The sequence below is a fragment of the Tachypleus tridentatus genome, chromosome 13 (assembly GCF_004210375.1).
Source record: "Tachypleus tridentatus isolate NWPU-2018 chromosome 13, ASM421037v1, whole genome shotgun sequence".
Taxonomy (NCBI): Eukaryota; Metazoa; Arthropoda; class Merostomata; order Xiphosura; family Limulidae; genus Tachypleus; species Tachypleus tridentatus.
Genome location: NC_134837.1, coordinates 146,325,635 through 146,352,091, shown reverse-complemented (window position 1 = coordinate 146,352,091; position 26,457 = coordinate 146,325,635). Strand labels below are relative to the sequence as shown.

The following is a 26,457-nucleotide window of genomic DNA, read 5'->3' as shown; positions in this document are numbered from 1 at the left end:
CGTTGGTAAAAGAGTAGCCCAAATTTGGCAGTGGGTGGTGATGACTATCTGCCTTCCCTCTAGTCTTACACTGCTAAGTTAGGAACGACTAGCACAGATAGCCCTCGAGTAGCTTTGTGCGAAATTCCAAAACAAACAAAACAAATTTCTTTCTATGTGTTCATATATATGTATGTACAGGAATTCAACCTTGAGAAAGAGTGGCTCGTTTTGTTTTGAATATCGCGCAAAGCTACTCGGGGGCTACCTGTGCTAGTCGTTCCTAACTTAGCAGTGTAAGACTAGAAGGAAGGCAGCTAGTCATCACCACCCACCGACAACTCTTGGGCTACTCTTTTACAAACGAATAGTATGATTGACCGTAACATTATAACGCCCCCACAGCTGAAAGAGCGAGCATGTTTGGTTTGACGAGGATTACGAGTTGAGTGCCTTAACCACCTGACCATGCCGGGCCGAGAAAGAGTGGATAAGTAAGCTAGTAATATCTAATTGATACACAGTCATGACAAAAAAAAACAAATACATTGAATGATAGTTGCGAGGACTTCTTCTGATCATTCTATCCATTAATAATTGTGATTAAAACGATTTAAAAACTTCGAGGAATCTTCATTTGTTTCTCTGCTCATAATCTCATCTTCTTTGCTTTTTGATGTAAGGCAAAAAATATTGCGTACAAAGAAACTTTACACTAGATCAATAAATTAGCAGGCAATGAAAGAACTAAATCAGTTAAAGATATTTTCATTTGAGCAGCGCTAGGTATTCTGCTAATATATACACACGTGAAAAGAAAGAGACATCCTGTCAAAATGACTTACTGATACATCTGTTCGGGTGAGAATGTAAAATTGGATTTAGTAACAAAACGGTACAAAAAACAACTACGGTTTAACACGAAATATTCATATTAATGATAATATTTTCTCTTTAACACCGGAATTCGTTTTCCTCAAGAGAATCATATTAGTTGAGTAGGATGCTATGGCGTTCAACACAGCCTCGGGCCTCTTATGATGCTGTGCCAAGGTTTGTGAAATACTAGACTGCGTTGATCATCTCTGAAGAACATAGCAGAACTTTTAAGTTATCTGATAAGTCAGCATCTCCAACCAGACGCAAATAATTTATTTAGGATACTTGCGCAACTGCAGAGCAGATGTGTTGAAATAAGTTCTAGGTAAAACGAATTGCATAGAGATATTTCGCTTTCTAATTACGAGCGCACAACCTTTCCTTAAGATTTTGGTCGAACATTTTATCAGTGTCACAATTGCGTGTTATAGCAACTAGAATAACAAAGTTATGTTTTAATATCTAAAGCTGGCCACAAACCAAGACGCAGCACACCTATCAGTTCGTATGAACGTCAATAATTATAATTTTCAGTTATAATCATAAATGTAGTTATTTAAATCTCTGAAAATTTTAAAGCTTTTTTGGTAAGAAAAATTTAAAATCATATTTATGCATTTCTATGATTTAAATACTGCTGGTCTTTAACTAATAATAATGTCTTGAAATCTCAGTAGCTTTTTCTTTCGTATTTCTGTCACGCAGTTGAGGATCTCATAAAACTGTCCTCGAATGCATATTGAGTAAACATGAGAAATAGCTTGGAAATAATAAGTTTAAAAGATAAAAAAATATATTTGTCAATTATGTATTAACAGGTACGAAAAGCAGCAATTTAGATCCTACTGTTTTCTGGAAACTTTACTAAAGCAGATAAAATAGTCAACAAACAATAATTTGTCTAATTTGCTCCCCAGTGACACAGTGGTATGTTTGCGGACTTATCGATAGAAACCGGATTTCGATACTCGTGGTGGGCAAAGAACAGATAGGAAAGATGTTATTGTGTAGCTTTGTGCTTAATTCTAATCAACACTATTTAAATCATGTGACAGTTGTTATTACGACGAATTATTAAGCATTTAACGTACAGAAAACATTAGCTCTATCATTAAACTGAACTTTATATCCCCACCTTCTTTCCAGACGCATTCCATTCGCCAGAGAATTAAAACACCCTAATAAACATTCAAACTAGTATCATTTGAAGCGTTTATCATTTTCTAGCTGAAGCTACAATTTTCATGCAGTGTTTACGCATATTTATATATATATATAAGAAAATGTATTTTTATCTTAGGAAGAAGTTTTATTAGAGCTATGTAACTTATCATATGAATATTCTAGCTGATTATTTATTAAATTGTTTTGTCAATAAATATTAAAATGAAGGAAGTTCTACGTTCCAAAAGTGTTCGAGTTATTGGGTCTTTTATACTTTAATTTCAAAATAAAACTATTAAAAATGTGCTCACTAAGTGTGTGTATTTCACTGTAACGGATTTAATATTATATAATATATGTTTTTTTTGTTTAATATATATGTAGAAATGAGCTGTGTAACGTATATTGTTAAATCTGTATTGCGGAAATCCCACCTGTTCTCTAAATTTGTGGAAGATTCTCGAGCGTATGGATCAACAATGCATAGATATTATACGAAAAAAATGGTACAAATAAGGTGTTTCACGTGAATAAATAATGATATTTTCAAGAATGCAATGTTCCAAAGACAGAGACAATTATATTTCAATATTTTTCTTAGACACAAAACTCTAATATTTCTACATGAAATACTTTTCATTTATTATTTACAAATATGACTATAGCATCTGCTAGTTATTAAAATAGAACGTTAACATCTAAATATTTTAATTCATGATGTTAGAAAAGCACGTGGCTTTAAAAACCGAATTAAATACAAAGTCCAATAATCCGAGCGCTTTCGAAAAGTATATTTTTTTTTTATCAGAGGCAAACTGAGAATCATAAATATTTTCATATTTGCTTCTCTATAATATTGGTCACTGAGCCCAGCACGAAACGCCCTGAAATTTCTATTTATTATGTTATTATTCATTTTAAATTTGTATGGTGAGAGCATGAGAAAGGATCTATGATTTAAAAATTCTTCTCCAAATTACATATTGTACCGTGAAATCCTGTTGGAAAAACAGCTGTGTTTAACTTGGTAACCTAGCAAAGGCGAGAAGACTGATATGTCGTTCTCAAGTTATCCTGAACATTTTGGGAAAATATGAGACTAAAATAAAATAAAAAACTCATATTTTGGTAGCTTATTTGTTAGTATTTTCTATTAATCCCTGCTTGCTTGTTAAATGGTAAATTATTTTACTGAAACGTTTTATTACATCTTTTATTAAAATCACGCATCCTCAACTTTTTTTTTCGACGCCCAAAATTTCAAACCAAAATTCATTTCAATGTCTTATATGTTGCAATAACTTGAGTAACATCAACAAAACCTGTGATCACTGCTTTTTACAACGTAAAACGAAACTGCAATATTCATCACAATATTTAAGACATTTAAATGCATTACAGATTCTTTATAACTTTTTCAATCAATTATTTCGTTTGTCTTACATCAACTAAACAAAGATAGCTGCTTTATTCATGATACTGTCGTAAATCCTGTTGTTAGGAAGGGGTAGTCTATAAATAGCTTCTTGTTTATTGTTTTACAACAATTATTTTAAATAAACTATTTTAAAAAAACGTAAAAAATACGTTTAAAGAAATGGATGTAGACTAATTTACTTCATATCATTTTTTTATTAGATATTACTATCAAATGATTCATAAAACGTCAATTTTATATATTAATAGTATAAGTTCTTTTCCACTGGATTCGTTAAGTTTCTGTGTTCGTGGCATCACATATCACTGTTGCAGCTGAAAGGTCAGAAACCCTATAAGATAACTCGTGTTGTTTGAACGTTGCTAACAGTATTTCAATCCAGTCTCGTATTTACTTTAATTATTTCGAGGCCTTAAAACCACACACTCAATGCATTACCTCACCAAATTTATTCTCTTCATACCTCCAAGATTTCGAGGTAAATTCAACAAAAAACAAACAAACTCAAGCTCCTTGTCTACCCTCATGTTAGCATCGTGAGTTCGTTCTAGTAAATTATTGTAGAATTAATTTTACAGAAAATCGATCAGTTTCTAATATAGGTCACATGAGGAACATTTATTAAGAATAACTTTCTGTAAACCACCTGTACAGTTGTTATTAGCTATACAAATATTGAAATGTAATCCTTACTAATCAAGCGGAGTTAATCGCTGTTTCTCGAAATGCCACAGAAGTTTAAAACGAACTATATCTGTACGTTTATAGATAGTATGACAACACAAATAGTTTATTTACAAGCTGTCTGTGGATCCTTGTAACAGAAAAGGAAAAATTAGTTTTGAGATGTTTTGACAATGTGTTACGATCATCACGGATGTAAGGACAGAAGTATACCAGTGATAGCCTTGCGTCTATTTTCATCCAACTGAGTCACTTTTGTCTTGTCTTGAGTGGAACACTTTACACTTTACATTAATCAACAAGTGCAGAGAAATAGCGTTATAGTTGATTTTATTCCATAAATGTATCAATAAAGATGTAATGTTATAGCATTTAAAATTTCGATGTCTAAGCCTTGTTGAAACAGCCTTATTAATTTTGTAAAACACCGAGAAATGTAAAATATTAAAACAAACAAATAATTATTTTAAAATAAATTTAGACAACTAAATGTAAACAAAAGAAAAACAGTAATGTATACAGTTTTGGTTACGTCATTGGTAAAACAAGTGGGAGGATAGAGAATTAGAAACATAAGCATAATATTTGATTACTGGAAACTGTTGAGTTTGTTCTAGAAAATATTTGTGAAGTTTCACATTTCCAACTCTACAAGAAACAAAAAAGAAAAACTATCGTCTTGCAAATTCATTATTTGCAAACTTTTGTTCTATATTCAAAAATAGAACTGTACAAAAAATTTCATGGTCAAAACTAAGACAAACGTACTAGTCAGTACTTTAAGGCCCGGCATGGCCAGGTCGTTAAGGTGTTCGGCTCGTAATCTGAGGGTCGCGAGTTCGAATTTTCTAAATACATTTTCAAGTTACAACAGTTAAACAATTATAATATAAAACAGAAACCATCTAATGTTTGAAGATATATAACCGTTTATATTCATTTGTTTCTAACTTTTATTGTTTTGTTTGTGGCCCTAAGACTTTCAAACGCCATCAGTAACTTAGAACACTGATAAATGGATGAATCTGATAAACATTCATTTCTAACCACACACATCGCTTGACCGCAACAAGAAATCTACCTTCAGGAATATTGTGGATGAGCACGTCTAAATGATAAATGGCTCCAGTGAGTGAGTGGGCAAAACTACATTGCCCAATTCAATAAAAATACAGTTTAAAACATTTTTATATGCAAAAACGGCTCGTTTGGGTTGAGAAAATATTTTACATAGAAGAGCGAACAACGTTTCGACCTTCTTCGGTCATCGTCAGGTTCACAAAGAAAGAGGTAACTGACCGGAAGCTGACCACATGTTTTAAAGGGGTTGTGTAACTGAGTGTCGGAATGTAGAGGGCGGTATTAGATGTTTGAATACATAATTTTATTTACTTTATTATATTAATATAGGTATAAAGGCGTTCCTTTATATTGATTTATTTTGGGTTTAAGTTGTTGTATAAGTAAGGCTTCGAAACGTTGTTCGCTCTTCTATGTAAAATATTTTCTCAACCCAAACGAGCCGTTTTTGCATATAAATTTCTCAACAAGTGGGTTTCTCGACATCACTGATTAGTTTAAAACATTAACTTTAACAGTTCTTAATGCTGTCTGGAAAACTGATGAAACTTAAGATTTTGAACAACCTTACAACTGAATAATAAAACCCAAACAGTAAAATTTCAAGTGAGTTACAATAAAAACTTATTATAACATTTTATTGTTTAAATCTATTTTTAAGATAGAGTTTCACTTCATACACTGCATATGTCTGAATGTTTCTACTTACTTACATGTATTATTTATTAGACACAAACCTGTGCGAGCTCCACATAGCCAGGTGGTTAAGGCACTCGACTCGCCATTTGAGGGTCGTGAGTTCGAAACCCTGTTACACCTAAGCATGGCCCTTTCAGCCGTGGGGGCGTTATAATGTAAGGGTCAATTCCACTATTTGACGGTATAAGAGTAGCCCAAGAGTTGGCGGTGGGTGGTGATCACTAGCTGCCTTCCCTCTAGTCTTACACTGTAAAATTAGGGACGGCTAACGCAGATAGCTCTCGTGTAGTTTTGCGTGAAATAAAAAAACAACCTTTAATTAGAATAAAAAAATATTTTTACTATGGATGTTCGCGCCAACAAATACATGATCACGCCAGAAAAAAACTGTGACAAAACAACGTAAAATTATATACAGATTCAATAAGGGCTCAGGGATGTTCGTGCTAAAGTCCCCAACGTTCCCAATCCCACTGCTATTCACCATCTATATCTGGTTAAGGGGATGGTAGTTACCCCTAAAGACATAAAAAAACATGAATCCGATATAATTAACTATCCTCGATGTCTACCAAAAATTATATAGGAAGGTTGGTTATCTATTTCATAACTTAAATATATCTTGCTGTATTTCTTGAACTGAGTATTTTGGGCCTTAAGAAACAGTAAATCTTGAAAGTGTTTAATAATAACTTGTTAGTACAATCAATAACATAAATAAGGAGTGTGGTAACATTCTTGTAAAATTTGTAGTAGCCTTTCATAGAAACAATATTTCTTCATCTTCATTTATAGAAATGCCAGCGTGGGATAAACACAAGAAACTGAAATTATTAACGTTGTATGTTGCTAACACTAGCTTTATGATCAAAGTGAGATAACAGCTATTTCGTTTAGAACGTTGTTTGTTTTAGATTGATAGTAAGAAATTAAGCTATAATTACATTGGTTTCAATTACTCTATTACTTTTTACTATCAACTACACGAGTTATATAGTAGCTCTTGCTTCTCGCTGTCTATGTATAGGGCCTGGCATGGCCAAGCGCGTAAGGCGTGCGACTCGTAATCCGAGGGTAGCGGGTTCGCGCCAGCGTCGCGCTAAACATGCTCGCCCTCCCAGCCGTAGGGGTGTATAATGTTACGATCAATCCCACTATTTGTTGGTAAAAGAGTAGCCCAAGAGTTGGCGGTGGGTGGTGATGACTAGCTGCCTTCCCTCTAGTCTTACACTGCTAAATTAGGGACGGCTAGCACAGATAGCCCTCGAGTAACTTTGTGCGAAATTCCAAAACAAACAAACAAACATGTCTATGTATAAAAAGGGATAGCTTTATTATATAATCTATAAATAATTTAACAAAGCTCGTAAGATTTTTCTTACAATAAAATATTAAACAAAAATACGTATAAAATTGTACTATATAACCAGAATTGTAAAAAGAGAAAATTGAAGTAAATTGCACGTGCTATGCAGCTTAAATAGTTCATTTTAAGCAAAGCAATCATAACACAGTAAATCGTTATGAAATATTACTTACCCAGTTTTGGCAAAGTTGGCCCAGTATCGCATGATTCTTTTGGCTAAAACTTTTTCCTGTTCATTGTACCCGTTAGTTGGATTTAAAGGTTCCCCAAACACAAATGGAATTTCATCTCCGTGCATAACACCCATCCATTCTGGCCAAGGATTGACAGATGATCTGTGGGTAAAATAGTACATGTACACTTCGTTTCCTGTTTCAGCGTAGCGATAGGCAAATTCATTGACACTGCAAGTAAAATGGTAATCACCAACCATCTTATCGATTGCATCTCTATTTCTAATAGGGTCATCTGGGTCCAGCCAATCTGTGTATTGAAAGATAATAGCCTGTTGTCCAATATCTCCAATGTATGGGTTGAGCTCTTTCACTGACCTTATGAAATCCTCACGTGTCGGGTATACGTCCTCCTGCCTTTTGAAAAGGTCCGTTAAATAGTAAATGATCCAAAAGGTACCTTCTTCCGTATTACTCCCCATCAGAATATTTGTTTTTTTAAAGTTTTTTCTTTCGAGAGATTTAGAAGGATGTTCATCAATGAAAGCTCCATCTACAACTGGTACAAAAGGAAAATCCACGATACCAAAACTTCCAGATTCATTTTCAACTAGAATCATTGGATCAGTTTCTCGAAGACATTTCATAACAGCATCCAAATCTTCTTGATCATATGGACATTTTACAGCTTCAGCAAGTCGCAGACCACGGGTAATCAGTTCCTCGTGATCAAGTATGGCCCAAGGAGACGTTGCTGATCCGCTCTGCATGATGGCTTGGCTGAACAAGTTGCGGCTGAGGGAGGACATCAGATGGAGACCAATGCTCACACCACCAGCACTCTCGCCAAATAAAGTTACATTTTGTGGGTTGCCACCAAACGAAGCAATGTTATCTCGCACCCACTCTAACGCCATTAACTGATCATACAAACCCGCGTTTCCCGGAGAGTCGGGGCGGCCGAAGTACAGAAATCCCAGTGATGCTACTCGGTAATTCATTGACACAACAATAACGTTTTCCTCCGAAGCAAATATTTTAGCATCGTAAACGTTCAAAGTTGTAGTTCCACTATAAAACCCACCACCAAAAATCCATACCAAAACTGCAGCATTTGTCGGTCGAGGTCGAGGAACCCAAACATTCAAATGCAAACAATTTTCATTTAAAGGGGTATTAGGATTCCACATTTTTGAGCCGGAAAAGTTCCCGAAGAACGTATCACTAATTTGATAGCAACTATTGGGCTTTTCAGTAGCGCTGAAGACACCAGTCCAAGGGTCTATTGGTTTGGGGTGACGAAACCTGTATTCCCCTACCGGAGGTTTTGCATACGGAATTCCCCAGTATACATCAACAAATTTTCCAGTAGCTATTCGCGTGGTTACTCCTCGTACTAAGCCTTTGGTAGTCCGAACCTCGGTGTTTTCCGACATTATTATACTATGATCTAAACAGAGGACGCCACAGGTGGCTAGCATTAATGCCACTCCTATACGCATAGTTTTGAATAAATCTTGGGAAATCTCGTATTCTCGGAAATGTATTTTTGTCATCATGGTTTTCTTAAACACGAATAACTAGTTTCTATAACCTGGAATAATGAGAAAAATCTATGTCATTCAAAATTATTTTCTAATTACAAAGATCAAAATAATTAGGAAATTGTATTTATAAACGTGTAAGCTATGTATTTGAATATTTTGGTTTAATACAAGCTATAAAAATCAAAGAAAGAATTAAAACCGAAAGAGATTTTGACATTTGAATTTAAATAACAAATTTACCAAATCGAAACAATTTCTGAGTATATGTTACTACTGTATTTTCTCAACAACCTGCAATATTTAGAAACAAAACAAAATAAACAAATGTCAACGTAAGAACAACAATAACACAGATTTTGTACAGGCAAATAGCCTTCTTGTGTAGGGTAAATCATCTTAAATACTTTGAAGAAGGGCCCGGCATGGCCAAGCGTGTTAAGGCGTGCGACTCGTAATCTGAGGGTCGCGGATTCGCATCCCCGTCGCGCCAAACATGCTCGCCTTTCCAACTGTGGGGGTGTTATAATGTGACGGTCAATCCCACTATTCGTTGGTAAAAGAGTAGCCCAAGAGTTGGCGGTGGGTGGTGATGACTAGCTGCCTTCCCTCTAGTCTTACACTGCTAAATTAGGGACGGCTAGCACAAATAGCCCTCGAGTAGCTTTGTGCGAAATTCAAAACAAACAAACAAACTTTGAAGAATCATAGAAAACTATTATTGGTTGTCAAACTTGCCATGTAATCGTTTATTAAATAACCTACTGAACACCTCGAAGTCTGAAAAAAGTGATCTCACTTTTTATCACAGTTTTCCAGGAGACATTCTGTAGTTCTAATATTAATACATTATCTGCAAACAAATAAAGTTATGCATTAAGTGAGTGTGAATGTATCTAGCCAGTTAAATACGTAGAGAATTTCGATGAATGTGTGTGATTAATTTCAAAAAGTCGTTTTTTTAAACACAGCCCAACTGCTCAGAAACAGGCGTAGGTTATTTTTCACAAATTATCGCTTGTTTGAATGACCTCTGGGGTCAATATGATAAGAAAAAATCGATTGAGTTTCAACGAACTAAGAAATATGACAAGCAGTGGCGTATTTAGGTAGGAGCTAGAGGGAGCTTAGCCCCAGGGCCCATAGTGTTAATGGGGGGCCAATTGATAATTTTATTTTATGCAAAATTACATGAAATATAGGGCACACAAAAATTATTAGCCCCTGGGTCCTCACAACCTTGAATCAACCAGTAGTGACACGAATAAAATATTTGTAAATTACCTTAAAAGTATGTTTTTGAGAACATGTTTTACTTTTAAATTTGGTTTACAAAGCAGAAAATACACCAACATATACGCTATAAAACGATCAAAAATTTTAAAAATCCGAAACCCGAGCACTTTTGGGAAGTAAACTCCTACATCGCTCCAGTTACCGAGATCTTTATATTGGATTCACCTAATTTCTTATAACAGAATATTTCTTAGTATAATGAACATGCTATGAAGCAAAATATTAATATTACATTTGTACAGTTCATTAGAATGTAATTAGAGTTTGTTTTTTGGTTAATGTTTCACAATACAATAGACGTTTCAGTGTACTAGTGAATCATTTTTTATGATTCAGTAATTTTGTGCCAATATTGACCTCGTTGTTTGTAGTATGTGTCATCTGAAAAAACAAAAACATGTTTATATTAGATAGAGTCTATTGTTTACATTCATCCACACTAGGTTAAAGCTCCACGTTTAAACTTATTGTCATATACAAAATTTTATGAAGAATGATATTGTTATCGTACTTGTTGAATCCTCGAAACATATAGCGCTAGTCGCTTAATATTAAAACAATATTATTTATTACAATGTGCAATGTCTTAACACCTATTCAGTTTGTATCTTTACTAAGCTAATATAATGTATTATTCATAAACGTGATTGTGTACCTTCTGTTAGTTTTTGTACAATCTTTTAGTATAATGCAAAGAACTACGTTTATTTTAACATAACCTGATACTTGAAGAGCAAGTAAGGGCCCATATGGCTGTACTATTCGTTTCATCAGTTATTCCATCTGCTTATATTATGTCCTAAAATTGTTTGAATTAATCAAACTTTCTCTTGAACTCTCCAGATCCTGTTGCATGTACTATGTTGGAAAGACATGTTGGTGACGATATATTGTCTTTTAATAGAGGAGTAGTTTTTCCTTCAATGACTGGTGAACCTCATAGTTGTTACTCTATAAGTTGAGGCAGAAAAAATAATAATGAACGAATAGAGTATTTTTAAATCACTAACTGATAGGTCATGGAGTGGCACTGAAGCTTGCAGAATGAAGGGAATACGAAAGACCACGGTCTGTTATTATGCCTACATTTAACCGACTAATTATATAATAGCTTGTTAAGTGTATTGATTATAAAACTTTTTACCGTCCAGTAGGGTTACTGAATGAATTAAACATAAACCAGATATACAAAATTATACCCAGAATTCCATATTTATAATTATTCGAATTTTAACATCCAAATGCACTATCTCAACTATAAATGTCTCAAGTAGTTAAATAACCAAGTGCTTAGCTTGTTCATTTTGAAATTTCGCGCAAAGCTACTATGGCTATCTGTGCTGGTTCCCGTGCCGGGAATCGAACCATATCTACCTGGGGGAAAAGCAGGTATCCTCTTCACTAGACCAAATGGAAAAGTGCTAATTATTTTAAATTCGATCATTTTTAACCACAATAACTGGTTTGAAAATCTGTGACCTCAATTACAAAAATCTAAATAATATTCAGAAGAAACACTGTAAATCATGTAATAAATTTGCATTTTTGAGGATAAAGATGGTTCACGTCTTTATAATTTTTCAAAGAAATTATTAAAAAAATTACTAAATATCTTCTTAAATATTCCGATAAACAGATACAATATGTGCGATAGAACAACTTTATTAAATAAAAGTAGTAAAAGAAAGTTATTAAATAAATGTCGATGATCAAAAGAAATAGTTCAATACATTTTAGTTTTGAAAAGGCGACAATTTTTTTAATCCACACGCAAATTTATTTTTTTCAAGGTTTTAAACTGTCTGTTTCTTACAGTGTTTTTGGAATAAGTTTACTTGCAGTTAAGCATAAACCTACGCAATTGGCTATCTGTATTCTTCTCACTATATGCATCGAAACCCATCCATATAATCAATTACATTATCAAAAAAATTGCGAAACTTTGTTTTCGATCAATGTCTTTAAACTGTTTTTTTTTTTATTTAAATACCAAATGTTCATTTTACTCAAGTAGAAGTTTTGGACCGTGAAATTTGAAGGCTACATAATTATCCGAAGAAAGCAAACTAAATAACTTGTGTTTGTTGTTAAGCGTATTGCTACGCAATGGTTATCTATGTTCTGCCAACTACGAGTATCAAAACTCGATTTTTAGCGTCATTAATTTTCATATATGCCGCAAAAATACCGGGGTGATGATGGGAGGGTTGATAGCTGAATAAAAAGCAAAGTAAGCTTTGTCATACTGCCAAAAAAATGTGTGTGTGTGTGTGTGACCTTAACTTAAAAAAGAATGATGTTATTGCCCATTTACATTAGATTTATTTTCGTGTTCTTCGTTGGTATGGTATATCTTAGTTTTAATCTAAAATTTGCTGGACTCAGCCCTTTTTCTTACCCACGTATAACGTATCATAAACTTTATCAGATTTCCCGATAAGTTTTGTTTGTATGGAAAACAGCATTTTATGCCAGCTGATATCAAATTTACGATAAACGTATCTGAGCATCCAATAAGATACTTTAATCTGGTCTAATAGTAGAGTTTTTAAAAAGTACAAATTTCTTATTTCAAATTTCTCTCTTCATTTATCAAAAAGGCACAAAAATTAAGCTTATATCATGTCGTTTCTAATTCGAATCCAATCTTTTTACACAGACAGCTTATATAGTGTGAATACAATTGAATTTGTAAGAATTGAACACTGCCTAATATTTAAATAACAAATATATATATATATATATTATGTTGCCTTCGTATGTATGTGTATGTTTAGAATTAACAGTAAATAGAACATTTTATTCTCTAAAATGTCTTGTTTTCCTTTATTATTCTCAATAATAATAATGGTAAAAGAGTAGCCCAAGAGTTAGCGGTGAGTGGTGATGTCTAGATGCTTTCTCTCTAGCCTTATACTGGTAAATTAGGAACGACTAGCGCAGAGAATCCTCTTGTAGGTTTGCGCGAAATTCAAAAACAAACAAATTACTGACAATCTTTCTTTTGAGATGTTTAAGTTTTTATTGAATGGGACAAGTTGTCTAGTGATAATGCTTGAAGTCTTCTCAGGACCCCTACGACAGTAAATCACACACTACTTCTTGTTGTTAAACTTCTCGTAAATACTTTTAGGTTTTTTTCCCCAACTGTAAAATCAAATCCGTTTAATGGATATTCATAAGTCTTAACAATTGTATTGCTGTTGTTGTTGTTTTAAATTAAACACAAAGTCACACAATGGGCTGTCACTGCTCTGCCCACCACGGGTATTGAAATCCAGTTTTTAGCGTTGTAAGTCCGCAGACATGCCGCTGTGCCAGTGGATGTGGGGCATTTGTATTGCATCTTACACGATTTCAACCGAACTAGCAGAAACCCCAAAACATTTTAGGTTAAGTTAGTGTCTTTATTGTGGCAGTAAATGAAACACAGGATTTCTAGAATAATAGTAAATAATTCTAATCGCAGACTCCGAAATCTATAAGTCTACTTGTCTTAAGCCTAATGTTAGTTTAGCCTTCATAAAGAGATAGGTTAACATTGTAACTTGTATATATTTTCTGATTTAGTTTAGTTAGTCAGTTTGCATTTGTTAACCTGAACATGACCTAAAAAGGTTGAAACATTGTTCTCTGTTTCAGTAGTAAAAGTGTTAATACCCACACTAGCCGTCCTGGGATACATTTTTACTTTAAGTGGGTTTCTCATCATCACGAATAAACTTCACCGTACTTACTACTATCAACGAAATACTTATAACGTTATCCTATGACCTAAAGTTGCACATTTTTTAAAAACTTTGATAAGCTGTTAATAAGTTGTTGAACAAAATCTCTACTAAAATATATTTACACGTAAATTAAGAAATAAAACGTACGTGCATTTTCAGAACAAACGAAACCTGAATATTATTATAGTGGATATATCGGTCTAAGTGAAACGTATTTTACCATTAAACCACAAGATGAATAAAAATCACCAAGCTATCTCATAAATATTATTGTTCTGTCTCAGTATTTAAGGTGGCAGCTTTCTATGACGCGTTGTAAAAGCAGGGTACAAGGGCAAAGGTCAACATTCACACTTGAAATGAGGAGAGAATATGCATGAATAATATTGATGCCAAATTTTATTTCACAAACAGGATATTCTGGAATAAACTGTTAGGAATTCATCATACTATCATTCACATTTAAAAATGTGATGTAACTTAAAGAATAAAAATGTAGGTTTAACGTAAGTTATTGTTGAGTGACTGTTAGCATGACTGAAATGGCCAATAATTATTTATCGGGGTGGGCGGTATAAGTGGCTGAGAGCTTTAGCTCTTAGTGAAACTAAGAGTGGAACACAATTAACCTTTTTAAAGTCCATGAAATAATTTAAATGTAGAGATGAATTTAAATATTTCTTGTCACTGGGGGCGGATACTTTTGCTTGTATAGTATAAAGTAACTTACTGATATTTCTTAAACTTTCTCGTGCAACAAAATATAGTTTAACAAATAACGTGTATCCTCTCTTATATAATGGTTTTGATATTCCATTAATCCATACTTTAACAATTTGTGTCAGTGAATGAACAAAGTAACACAAATGAATTAATGGATTGATCAGTTAGAAGCTAAACTTGCAAAACAACAGATATGAAATAAGTCAACTGTTTTGCCTCATGTACATCCTGTGGTCTACATGTAGCTTTGACGTTTCATGTAGAATAAAGTAATACACTTTTACCATAAAGTTGTACCGTTAAGCAACAGTTATTTGATTTGTACCTTGTCTTTATACATCATTCTACAACCAGAATTATAGCGGAAAATAATGACTGCAACATTATATAATATTTTTACTGACGTAAAAATGTTTTCTATTTGTCATGGATATCAAAAGTTTAAACAGCCTTAAATTCATATTCAGTTCCGTCGCTCACTGTTACTCTTGAAACCTTTTCACATTCATAGTTATCATCAAATTCATTTTTTAACATGAAACACACTTACTGAAATATCAAACCTTACACTTCAGGCTGCTGTTGTAATATACATGTAAGCGCGTAACTGTAAAATGTACTATTACATATAAGCTCAGTTTGTTCGAAGCCATAAAACAAACTTTTGAACACGAAAGAAATATTTGGATTATACTGCAAGTTACGTTTCCTTAGCATTTATACTGGAAATTATAATACAGTACATTTTAATAGGAAATGATATACATTTAATGTTAAATCAAAGTGTTATATATGACTATTATTCCATACGCCCTTCCATTAAGATAAAAAGCAAAGTTTCAAAAACTATTGTACTATTTCCTTCAATATATGATAAAATAACGTGTTTAAAATCGCTGGTGTTATTTTCTATCCAATTTTCATTAAAAAATAAAATATTTTACTTTTGTTACGGAGAATTGATGGCAGGCCTATGTCTTTCGTCAATTGGTGAACATAAGAACTACATATATTAGTGTTTATTCATAAACTGACAACCCCTTATTATGTGTGATTGCCGTAGACATACAGTTGGCCGTTCCCAGCTGTATGTATAGATTTGGATCTTGGTGCCAGTTCACGTTTTCAGTAGGACCCATTTTCCCCTAGAATTATCTCACCCCTCCAACTATCTTAATGTCACTTTAAAACTTTACAGGAAACAAGCCTATAAACTTTACAAGTCTATTGTAACAGTTTTTCTATTATAGTTTATTCGCTTTTCTGTACGTTTGTCTTTTGAGTGGCATTAACTTCCTCACTCTTCAACTAAAAAAGCTTGATAAAGATTGATAAAAATAACGTGAGCAAATGTGTTTCAGTTTAACCAAGACACCGGCTGTCGGTTCTGTAACAATATGTTTATTGAAAGTTCAATATGAAAAAAAATACTTATAATGAAAAAATATAGTTCTGATCCAAAAGGAATCTTCCTTATTGTGTAAACTTCAATGTTCATTGTTGAATCTGTAATGAAATGATTAAACAATAAATATTGTTCAGTAAGTAATCATAAATTGTGTAAGCTTCTACCTCGTTAAAAATCAACAATATTTGAAATTATGGAATATTCAAGGATTTTCACTGCTGTTAATTACACTGGGACAAAGGATTTCCGCTTGACTGCCTGGTTAGCAAATAGGTAATATAAATAATATTCATTTTGGTAAAACAAAAACAAATTTATGTAACTTAGAGAAACATCCTAAATATTTAATGAGAACATTATTCTGAACAGAAGATGTAATATTCCATCCTTAAGAATTTGGGTTAGAAGTGGTAGTGAAATTTGAATGAAACTTTATATTCTGTTATATAAATTTATGGCTTTGATTTTTTTTTTTTGGCTGCGCTTTTAACAATTTATTTCAAAATTCACACTTGATCAAATAAAAAGGTTTCCTTTTCCTCAGGCTTGACAGTAATTTCAAAATAGTTGAATCTAAAAGAGTCTATTTGGTAGCTGTTATCGTAGTTACAGCATACTTTAATATAACTGTGGAGTTTTTGTTTAATTCACTCGAATACATAACTTCTTTTCCACAATATTCCTAGTCCGTTTATAAGCCTGTTATGGCTGTAAAAAAAGAAAGAAATATTATTCATGAAGTTAAAGATAGAGCCCGGTGTGTATGTTGGACTGTGGACACGAGTGTCCACCGTTGCGTCCCATTGTATCAAAATCAAATCGCTCTCTGCACTTTGAGGCCGTGAGTGCGTTATAAATTTCAGGATGAAATTTTACTATTCGATTAATGTAGCCTACAAGTTGGTGGTAGGTGTTTTTAACTAGCTGCCTTACCTCATGTACGTCAGTTCAAAATTAAGGACGGCAGCCGCAGATAGCTCTGTGTAGCTTATGCGAATATCTGAAACAAACCTAATCCAAAGTTAAAGAGGGGAAGATAAAATTTCATATGTAAGAAACCCTCAACTTGAATTAAAATTAAGGGTGACTGTTATGAAGCGATAAGAAACTTTTAGAACTGTAACATGTTTAATAGTGATGTTTCACCCATTAAAGGATACACACTTTATAAAATATAGAAATTACAGGAAAACATAACTCCTGAAAAGTGTTATTAAACATCACGAGATTAATTCATTCATTAGTTGCACTGCATAATGAGTTATTTCAGATCAAGTTTTTGCCACCGAAACACCAACATTTATTATTACTGTTTGAGAAAATAATAATGAAAACAAATTATGCCGATCGTATTTGAACAGCGTTGTTCTTCCCCGTAACTGTAGTATGTGTGCACCGCTTAAAGATTTATTTTATATTAACCACAAACTCTAGCTATTCTCGTTCTTAGCCTAATTATTTGAGGACGATTTTGCAGAAGTGGAAATTGCTACAACAAACCGTTGCGCAGTTACGAGTCCAAACAGAAAGGTATTTATAAACCGTGAGTTTAACTTTTTTCCCCTATTTTGTTGCGGTTTGTTAAATAATAAAGTTTTGTATTTCCTTCCACACTCATTTAGAGGAGCAGTCTCAACGTTTTTTCACACACAGCTTTACGGATTTTACAGGAAGAAAGGTTAAAACAAACCTTTACTCATTAAAGAAGGCTTAAAGCAAGTAAAACGTTAGAGTTGCTTAAACTGCAGGTGAAATATTCAACATTTGACGCTCAGGTTACCGAGAAATATCTTTCAAACAATACCCTGCTATTTTAAAATTATTATTGTAGCTTTTTGTGCAATAGTTTAAGATTGCATTGGTATATGCCATGGAATCTTTATAATTTGCCTATTGTCGTTTAACTAGTAATACAAGAGAGGTAAGTGTAAAAAAAATACTAGTGAAACGGTTGAAAATACTCAATATTTATCATGTTAGTTTTGGACATTTGTTTGCATGTTTTTCGCAAACATTTACAAGACATTAGTATATGAGTAATAAATGTTGGAGTACTGTGATCAGTAGTTTGCTGTACTTACACAGTAATATTTAGTATAAAATATATTTGTATATGACCGATACGATTTGGTACGGAACAGAAAGGGAACAGGTGTGACCTAGTGGCTAACGTATCGAATTCTAAGTCCAAGGATCATTGGTTTGCATTTCATTGCTACAAAATCGCGATCCAAACATCGGGCTAACACCGCTAGAAATCGGGTTTCGATACCCGTGGTAGGCAGACCACAGATGACCTATTGTGTAGCTTTGTGCTTAATTCCAAATAAACAAACAAAAAACACCAAACATAGAGACCACCGTTGCGTTACAGGAGAGAGACTGTCATATCCTACTATTCGTACCCCAAGAATTGATGATGAGGACTGCTGTGTAATTGCATGGCTTGGTGGTTAGAATTCTTGGCTCACAATTTGTAGGCCTACAGATCAAAACTCGTCGCCGAACGTACTTGCCCTTTCGGCCGTGGGATCGTTATAACGATTACGATCAACCTCAATGTTCGTTGGTAAAGAGTGCTCCAAGATTTGGCGGTAGGTGGCGTTAATTAGCTGCCTTTCTTCTAGACTCTCCGTTCAAAAGTAGGAGCAACTAGCGCAGATAGTCTTCTAGTAACTTTGTGAGAATATCCGAAAGAATCAAGTAAACATAAATGAAAAATATGCATCATGTCTTATGAATGGTATTTGTTTACTGTTATGTAATTAGCAAATAAAATACCTTCGTCCTTTCTGTCTTTATAACACAGAATATATTATCCAGTACATTTGTTCACATAGCTGAGAAAACTTAAAAATAGTTGTTCCTCTGAATAAACGAGATTCGATATTTGAAACGCCCCTCCATGTCTCACGCAACGATGAAAACTTCTCTCAAAACCTGAAAATTTCATTCAAACCTACACGCTTTGTCATGCTGCATCTAGTAATGGATGCCCAAAATGAGAAACTAATCCTCTGTAAATCTCCTTAAGGAAATATGTTCCATTTAGATTCAGAATACTGTTCAAACTAAGTACTGTTTTCATGCATAAAGTTCAGCATAAACAACAGGTAATTGTTATCTGTAGAATAATTATAGTAGAAAAAGTATTAAATAACAGAATACTGTTTTGTCGTTATTTTTATTTGTTTAATTTATGTATTTAATTCATTACACTTGAAAATATTCTTGAATATTTATTCAATTTCAAAATACTTAAAACTATATTGTTAGATCCTCCTTTTCTCACACGTTCAGTTCTATGTGGTCTGCTCCCTAGTGGTACAGGTGTATGTCTGCGGACTTACAACGCTAGAAACAGGATGTCGATACTCATGATTGGCAGAGTACAGATAGCCCATTTTGTAGCTTTATGCTTAACTTCAAATAGTGAATCCCACTATTCGTTGGTAAAAGTGTAGCCCAAGAGTTGGCGGTGGGTGATGATGACCAGCTGCTTTGCCTCTCGTCTTACATTACTAAATGAGGGATGGCTATCTATGTTAGTTATCTTCCACTTTACGCGAAATTCAAAAGAAACTTCTATATGGTTTGTCATGACCCAATGACTAGGACGTCCGGCTCACAGTCTGTAGAGCGAGAGTTCGAATCCTGTCCTCAAACATCCTCGTCTTTTCAGTTGTGGAGATCTATAATGTGATGGGTAATACCACTATCCGGCTAGTGTAGCCGAAGAGATGGTGGTGGATAGTAGTAAATAAATCTGATATATTGTTTTTAAGTTGTGGACGATTAGAGCAGATAGCTCTCGGAAAGCTATGCGCGAACTTCAACAAGAAAAAATAAACAAACTAAGCAGTTAACCTATTTAAAAACTTTGGTTTTATATGCCTCTGTACTGTTTTTTTTTTGTTTTGCTTGTATTTTGGTTTAATTAATCTATGGATGTTTTATTAATTTCACCCCCACCTCAGGAAAAAAAAGTAACAAAAAACATGTTCACTTTGCCTTTAAAAGTTTCACTGCATTATATAAAAATAATTTACAAGAGAAAAGCATGATTAATACATCGTGTAATGTTTGTTTTATGTATTGCAAAACAACCTGTTAAATAAGCAATTTTTGTTTTGCAAAGATTCTCGACGCAAAAATTCAGGAGAAACAGAACGTGTTCCATTTTAATTTAAGACTCTTTAGGACAAAAGTCAAGTTGCCAAGATAGACCGCGGAAATATTCTTGTTACTTTCTCAAAAAACGTAGAAATTCAGGAACTTGTGCTAAACAGAAACTTGATATGATTGCAAAAATACTAGTGCATGGTATCCGCAGACTGTGGGTACATGTTATTTTAGTAAAAGAAAACCGAGACTTTTATAATAATTACGTGTTTAAAAAGTGCAATGGAAACCGTTTACCAAAATAAAACTCTTTGGGTTTTAAAGTCAAATCACCAACAAGAAACCAACATATATAAATCAAGAGCGTCAACATATTGACAAGCTTTCTATGTTTTTTCTTTTTTTTTAGAGTCTGCTGCGATAATGGTCCACGCGTAGAATCGACTATCTATACAGATCTAATTTACTGTGCTCAGCTGGGGCCAGGCAAGTAATGCATTCCTACTAGTTGCCGGGAGAGAGAAAACTCAAAATTTCGAATAATGGCTGTACATGATTACGTTTATATATATATATATATATAAAAGAGGGTTGCTTCTTCATTCTTGCATAGCAATAGCTAACAGCGAAGTTAGCAGATTATAAGAACATTTTATGTTTTGCTTTAAGTTATTGTCTTTCATGTAAAACTACTTGGGAATTAATGCAGCCAATAATTTAGTGCCAAATTTTACACTTTACCTAAGCTAATGATATTGAAATTGTCAAATTACTTAGACATAAAAATAGCTCGATTATTAAAAAATATGTTAAACAGGTTTTTAAGGGTTAAAACTACATTCTCATATGAAACATTTGATTTAGGAATAAGAATTGAATAAGTTTATAAACGAAATGAGCTATCAAAATACGAAAATTGTCCTATCAGAACAGCCCCAGAAGCTACGTTTACGCCCGAGACATGTAACAGTTGGCTTGTTTGTTTGTTTTTTAATTTTGCCCAAAACTAAACGAGGACTAGCTGGCCTTGCAATCCAAAACTAAACGAGGGCTAGCTGGCCTTGCAATCCAAAACTAAACGAGGGCTAGCTGGCCTTGCAATCCAAAACTAAACAAAGGCTAGCTGGCCTTGCAATCCAAAACTAAACGAGGGCTAGCTGGCCTTGCAATCCAAAACTAAACGAGGGCTAGCTGGCCTTGCAATACAAAACTAAACGAGGGCTAGCTGGCTTTGCAATCCCACTTTAGTAAGATTGGAGAGAAGGCAGCTACTCCTCACCACCCACCACCAATTCGACTACTCTTTTACTTATCGTTAAGGAGTCTGGTATGACCAGGTGGTTAAGGCGGTTGACTCGCAATCTGAGGTTCCATTCCTTTTCCCACCAAACATGCTAGCCCTTTTAAACCATGGGGGCGTTATAACGTAATGACCAGCCCCATTATTCGTTTTTTTCTGCTATTTTGAATGAGATTTAGATAATATGTTTTATAAGACTTGCCTAACCAAGATGTCACCCGCTAGTACAGCGGTAAGTCTACGGATTAACAACGCTAAAATCAGGGGTTCGATTCTCCTCGGTGGACTCAGTAGATAGCTCGATGTGACTTCGCTATATGAAAACACAAAACATACCTTACTGAAATCAGTTTTCTATGTTTGATGAATAGGAGTTTCAACAAGCTCGGTGTGATATCCAAGTAGAAGATAGGCTTGCAATTTCTTCTAATTATTTCCATCTGGTTTTTCTAGTTCTTATCAACAATAATCATCGGAATGGACGTCTTGACTTAATTTTAAAAATAGGAATTCAACTCAGTTTAAAAGTATTTTTATGGCAATGTTAAAATCATTTTATAAAACAAAAATTCAACCAACATGTATTTTTTTTACACCAGTTTTGTTCATAGATCTACCATCAACCTCTCTCTCGATGGCTCATGGGTATAAATTTGAGAACTTAAAACTATCAGCAGCAGTTTTCAAAATCCGCATGAGACACCGTACCTGTAGACCAGTATATAGCTTTATGTTTAATAACAAAAAATGTTTTTAGAACTTCTAATATTTTAAACGTAGACAATCTTACACATACTCTCTATTTCGTATGGAAGAGGTTTAAGCAACCACATTTTTCTTCTGTTTAATATTCAAACAATTTTACCTACTTATTTAATTCAAGGTCTTAATATACTTACTTGTTTCACTCATATCAGTTTAAGTAACTCATTGTAATATCAAAACGAAGAAGTTTATCAAATTTCCTGCTACAGTTGTTGATTGTTTGGTTTTGGAATTTCGCACAAAGCTACTCGAGGGCTATCTGTGCTAGCCGTCCCTAATTTAGCAGTGTAAGACTAGAGGGAAGGCAGCTAGTTATCACCACCCACCGCCAACTCTTGGGCTACTCTTTTACCAACGAATAGTGGGATTGACCGTCACATTATACACCCCCACGGCTGGGAGGGCGAGCATGTTTAGCGCGACGCGGGCGCGAACCCGCGACCCTCGGATTACGCGCTCGGCCATGCCAGGCCCGACAGTTGTTGAAAGTGCTAGAGTAAAAATAGGCCCAAAATGGTCGTTTATCTTTAAAACAAAATGTGAAACAAGTAGGTCATTTTATATGCAAAACTGAAATACATCTAAAAACGCCTCTGAAAGCTATGAAAGATTATATTACTTGTTATTAATACCTAGGAGGGTGTTTTAAAAAAATACACATTTTTTATTTGATTTCATGTTTTTACTGTCATTTTATTACCCCAAATAGCAATAATACGTACGCATAACAATCGAAGAGTGTGGGCTGCACACACATATATATTGTCTCATAACATACACAGAATCATGGTTTTCAAGCTGTCTAGATACAGAAACTTCCCACCATTTAGAGCCGGATAGAACTGCCAATAATATCGGCTGTTAACAATCAAATATTTGAAGTATTTTGTTACCCATGGCAACGTACAGTTAAGAAATAGGGCAGTTAAATATCTCATTATCAGTAGAAAATTCGAGTAGACTTGTTCAAAGCACTAGGCATAGGTAAAGATCTATTGATCTGAAACGGCTGGCATACAACAGTCTAATGCATAGCCTTCTGATATACAGGTATTATAAAAACAGATACTTCACTTTTTTTTGTAATAACTGTCGTTTTATTAGATCGCAAACACCGTAATATCAAAAGAAAAGCAAAACGTTGAAAAACATACACACAACATTAGCCTAGAAGGTTTCCATTTCTTATAATTTCAGTTCTTAATCGATAACTTAAGCAATATATTCATAATAAAACAAAGGTAAAAATGTTCGCCGGTTGCCATGCAAAAGAAGTCCGTCAGGTAAAACAGATAACTTTTGAAACGTCATCTCTGTTAAAACTTTTCAGTGAAGGCCTGATATCTGTATAAGACAGTTGACAGACATTTTCACTTTTGTTTCAATGCATGCTTAAGTCATAAAAAGTTTTACAAAATCATAGATTTCAGAACTATTTACGTAAATTGCTTGTCAGATCTTGGTACACTACGTAACAAATGCTCTACGATTTCAAACAAATTTAACGATTAAATATTAAGAAACTTTAGAAAAAACAACAACAATTTAAACGAAATTCAATTCGATAGTTTATTCGTCTTCTAATCTTTAAATACATTTCGAATGTAATTGGAGTGAAAATACTCGTGAACAAGTAGAAAAGCCCTAGAACGTGGCACTAATCATCAAACATTTTTATAAAATGTATTTCTAATTCAAAAAATCTTGCTGAAAAATGTATGTTTGGTGGCGGCAATCTTTGTAACAACTGTTGCATGAAATAAAAAATAATCGGTTATCCTTTTTTTCTATACTTTTCCCTCACGTCTAAGGGTCGCTAAAACAAAACCCATATGCAAACATGTTCACTTTTCCAAACCGTATGTGTGAAGAGTTTGAGTTATAACGTGAGGTTCTGTCCTAATTTTCATTGGTGAAGAGCACCACATCAGTTGGTGATGGATGGTGTTTACCAGCTGTCTTTCCTCTAATAAGTTACTTCAGAAATAGAGATGGCTAGCGTAGCTAGTCCTCGAGAAGCAACAAATGTAAAATAGTTGTGTTTGTTTGTCCAATGGCATTACGTCTCAAACCCATAATATTTTGATTCGTAACTCAATATGCTAACCACTAAACCACAACTGGTTTGATCAAAAACGTTCAAATAAGTGTGTGTGAATCAGAAAGTATAACATAACCTTGGGTAACTCTACGCTTTTCGAAACGTAACATAACAAGAGCAATGTACACTAAGTGAAGTTAAAATAATCCAACAACACATAGCTTAGTTTTATCGAAACCTTGAATAACGTGGAATGGGTGCAATGTTAACAAGTTGAGGTTTAAAATAACGTGACACGAAACAACACGCTGTGACTAAAACATAAAAAGTAAGTAGAAAATATCACTTAGATTATTATGCTAATTAACTTTTTATGCTATTCTTAGTTGTTTCACTCATTTGACAGAAGTTATATCAATATTAAATATTGTACTTTTATTGCAATAGAAGTGATAAATGTTCCAATTATGGTATAATTAAATATTTAATTACCTAATTAGTTCTATAGCTAGTTATCTAAACATATTAGGGCTGTTTGTCTAACAGTTTTGAAATTAAATAAATGTCAACGTTCACTACGTATTTAGACATACATCAATTATAGCTATTACATTCCTTCGTTTTTGCTATTAACCAAAAAGTAAAGATAAATCTAACAAAGCACACACTGTTAATAATGTTGGTTTTCCTTTGCCTCACATCTAATCACCACAGACCAGTGTTATTTCAACAGCTGATCTTTCAAAAAACCACGTCTTCAGTTTCTGCAGCTTGACACAACCAATGATTCGACATCAAATTTCAAACATGTTTTAAGTCCATGGATTTACAACGTTAAAATCAGGGGTTCGATTCCCATCAGTGGGTCAGCAGATAGCCCGATGTGGCTTTGCTATAAGAAAACACACACAAACAGGTTTGTTTTTTTTCTCATCGTTTTGTTGTGATATCTTTCCAGTAGTGTGAATGCATTTTTATAAAAGTGAGTCATATATTTTATTATAAACGCAATCATACACTATATTTGCGTTCTTTTTATTTGTTACATATTATAATTTATTTTGAACGAATCTCCGATTTATTATATTACATATGTTAACGTATTACTATTACAAATAACCGGAAATTTGAATACGCACCAAATTTCTAGTATTTGCCAACAAGATTGATAAACACAATTTTCATTTTTAACACTAGTATATTTTCATATACATACAAAAAATAATAAAATTTATAATGACGGTTATTACTAATAGTTATTATAAATGATGGTTTATATACTAGAGTTTTACAAACTTGCAAACAATACTGAGTTTTATATCCTGTCTAGAACTGAATATTTTATCGATGATCCAAATTAATTCTGAGTTGATATTATCACACCTTGCTTGACTGGTCTCACACCGCTGACTGTAAAAGTCAATTTCAAAAAACAAACAGGTTCTCACGCAGGACTGAAGATGAACAGGTTCGACGTTATAGCCACGATATGACACTAAATGCACTTAGAGGCGTTATAACTGTAACCGTAAATTATTTTATTAGGTTAAGTTTGCCTTGATTTGTTGTGAATTTTGCGCAAAGTTACACAAGGGCTATCTGCGCTAGCCGCTCCTAATTTAGCAGTATAAGACTAGAAGGAAGGCAGCTAGTTATCATTACCTACCGCCACTGCTTGGGCTACTCTTTTTACCAGCGAATAATGGGACTGACCGTCACATTATAATGCCCTCACGGCTGAAAGGGCGAACATATTTGGTGTCATGGGGATTCGAACCCGGGACCCTCAGATTACGAGTCGAGTGCCTTAACCACCTGGCCATGCCAGGCCTATTAGGTTAAGAGTAGATCACTTGGTCACCAGTTGCAAATTATGAATAGCTATGTTTGAAATCTAGGAGTCTCTGACCTTGCTGTTTAACCTATGTGCATGTATAATAGATACCCTGGAAGAAGGAGAATCTCGTGCAATCCAAGCATACACTAGAGGTCATACGTATTTAGTAAAGAGAAAAACAGATAATAATCAGTGAATGTAATTTATTTAACTTCCTGACAGTTTGTG

The 26,457-nt window shown here is 33.9% G+C and overlaps 1 protein-coding gene across 6 annotated transcripts in view; it reads right to left on the bottom strand.

Moving 5' to 3' along the window:
- Positions 1 to 26,457, bottom strand: part of LOC143237483 (acetylcholinesterase-like) — a 92,146-nt gene that overhangs the window by 23,213 nt on the left and 42,476 nt on the right. For 3 of the 6 annotated variants that reach the window (XM_076476779.1, XM_076476781.1, XM_076476784.1), the window contains 2 exons: positions 21,923 to 22,076; positions 7,463 to 9,056 (listed from right to left, as the gene is read on the bottom strand). In XM_076476779.1, the coding sequence (XP_076332894.1) occupies positions 7,463 to 9,021 (1,559 nt within the window). In that variant the 5' untranslated portion in view covers positions 9,022 to 9,056; positions 21,923 to 22,076. The remainder of the gene's footprint in view (positions 1 to 7,462; positions 9,057 to 21,922; positions 22,077 to 26,457) is intronic. The other 3 variants (XM_076476782.1, XM_076476780.1, XM_076476783.1) reach the window with 1 other exon arrangement.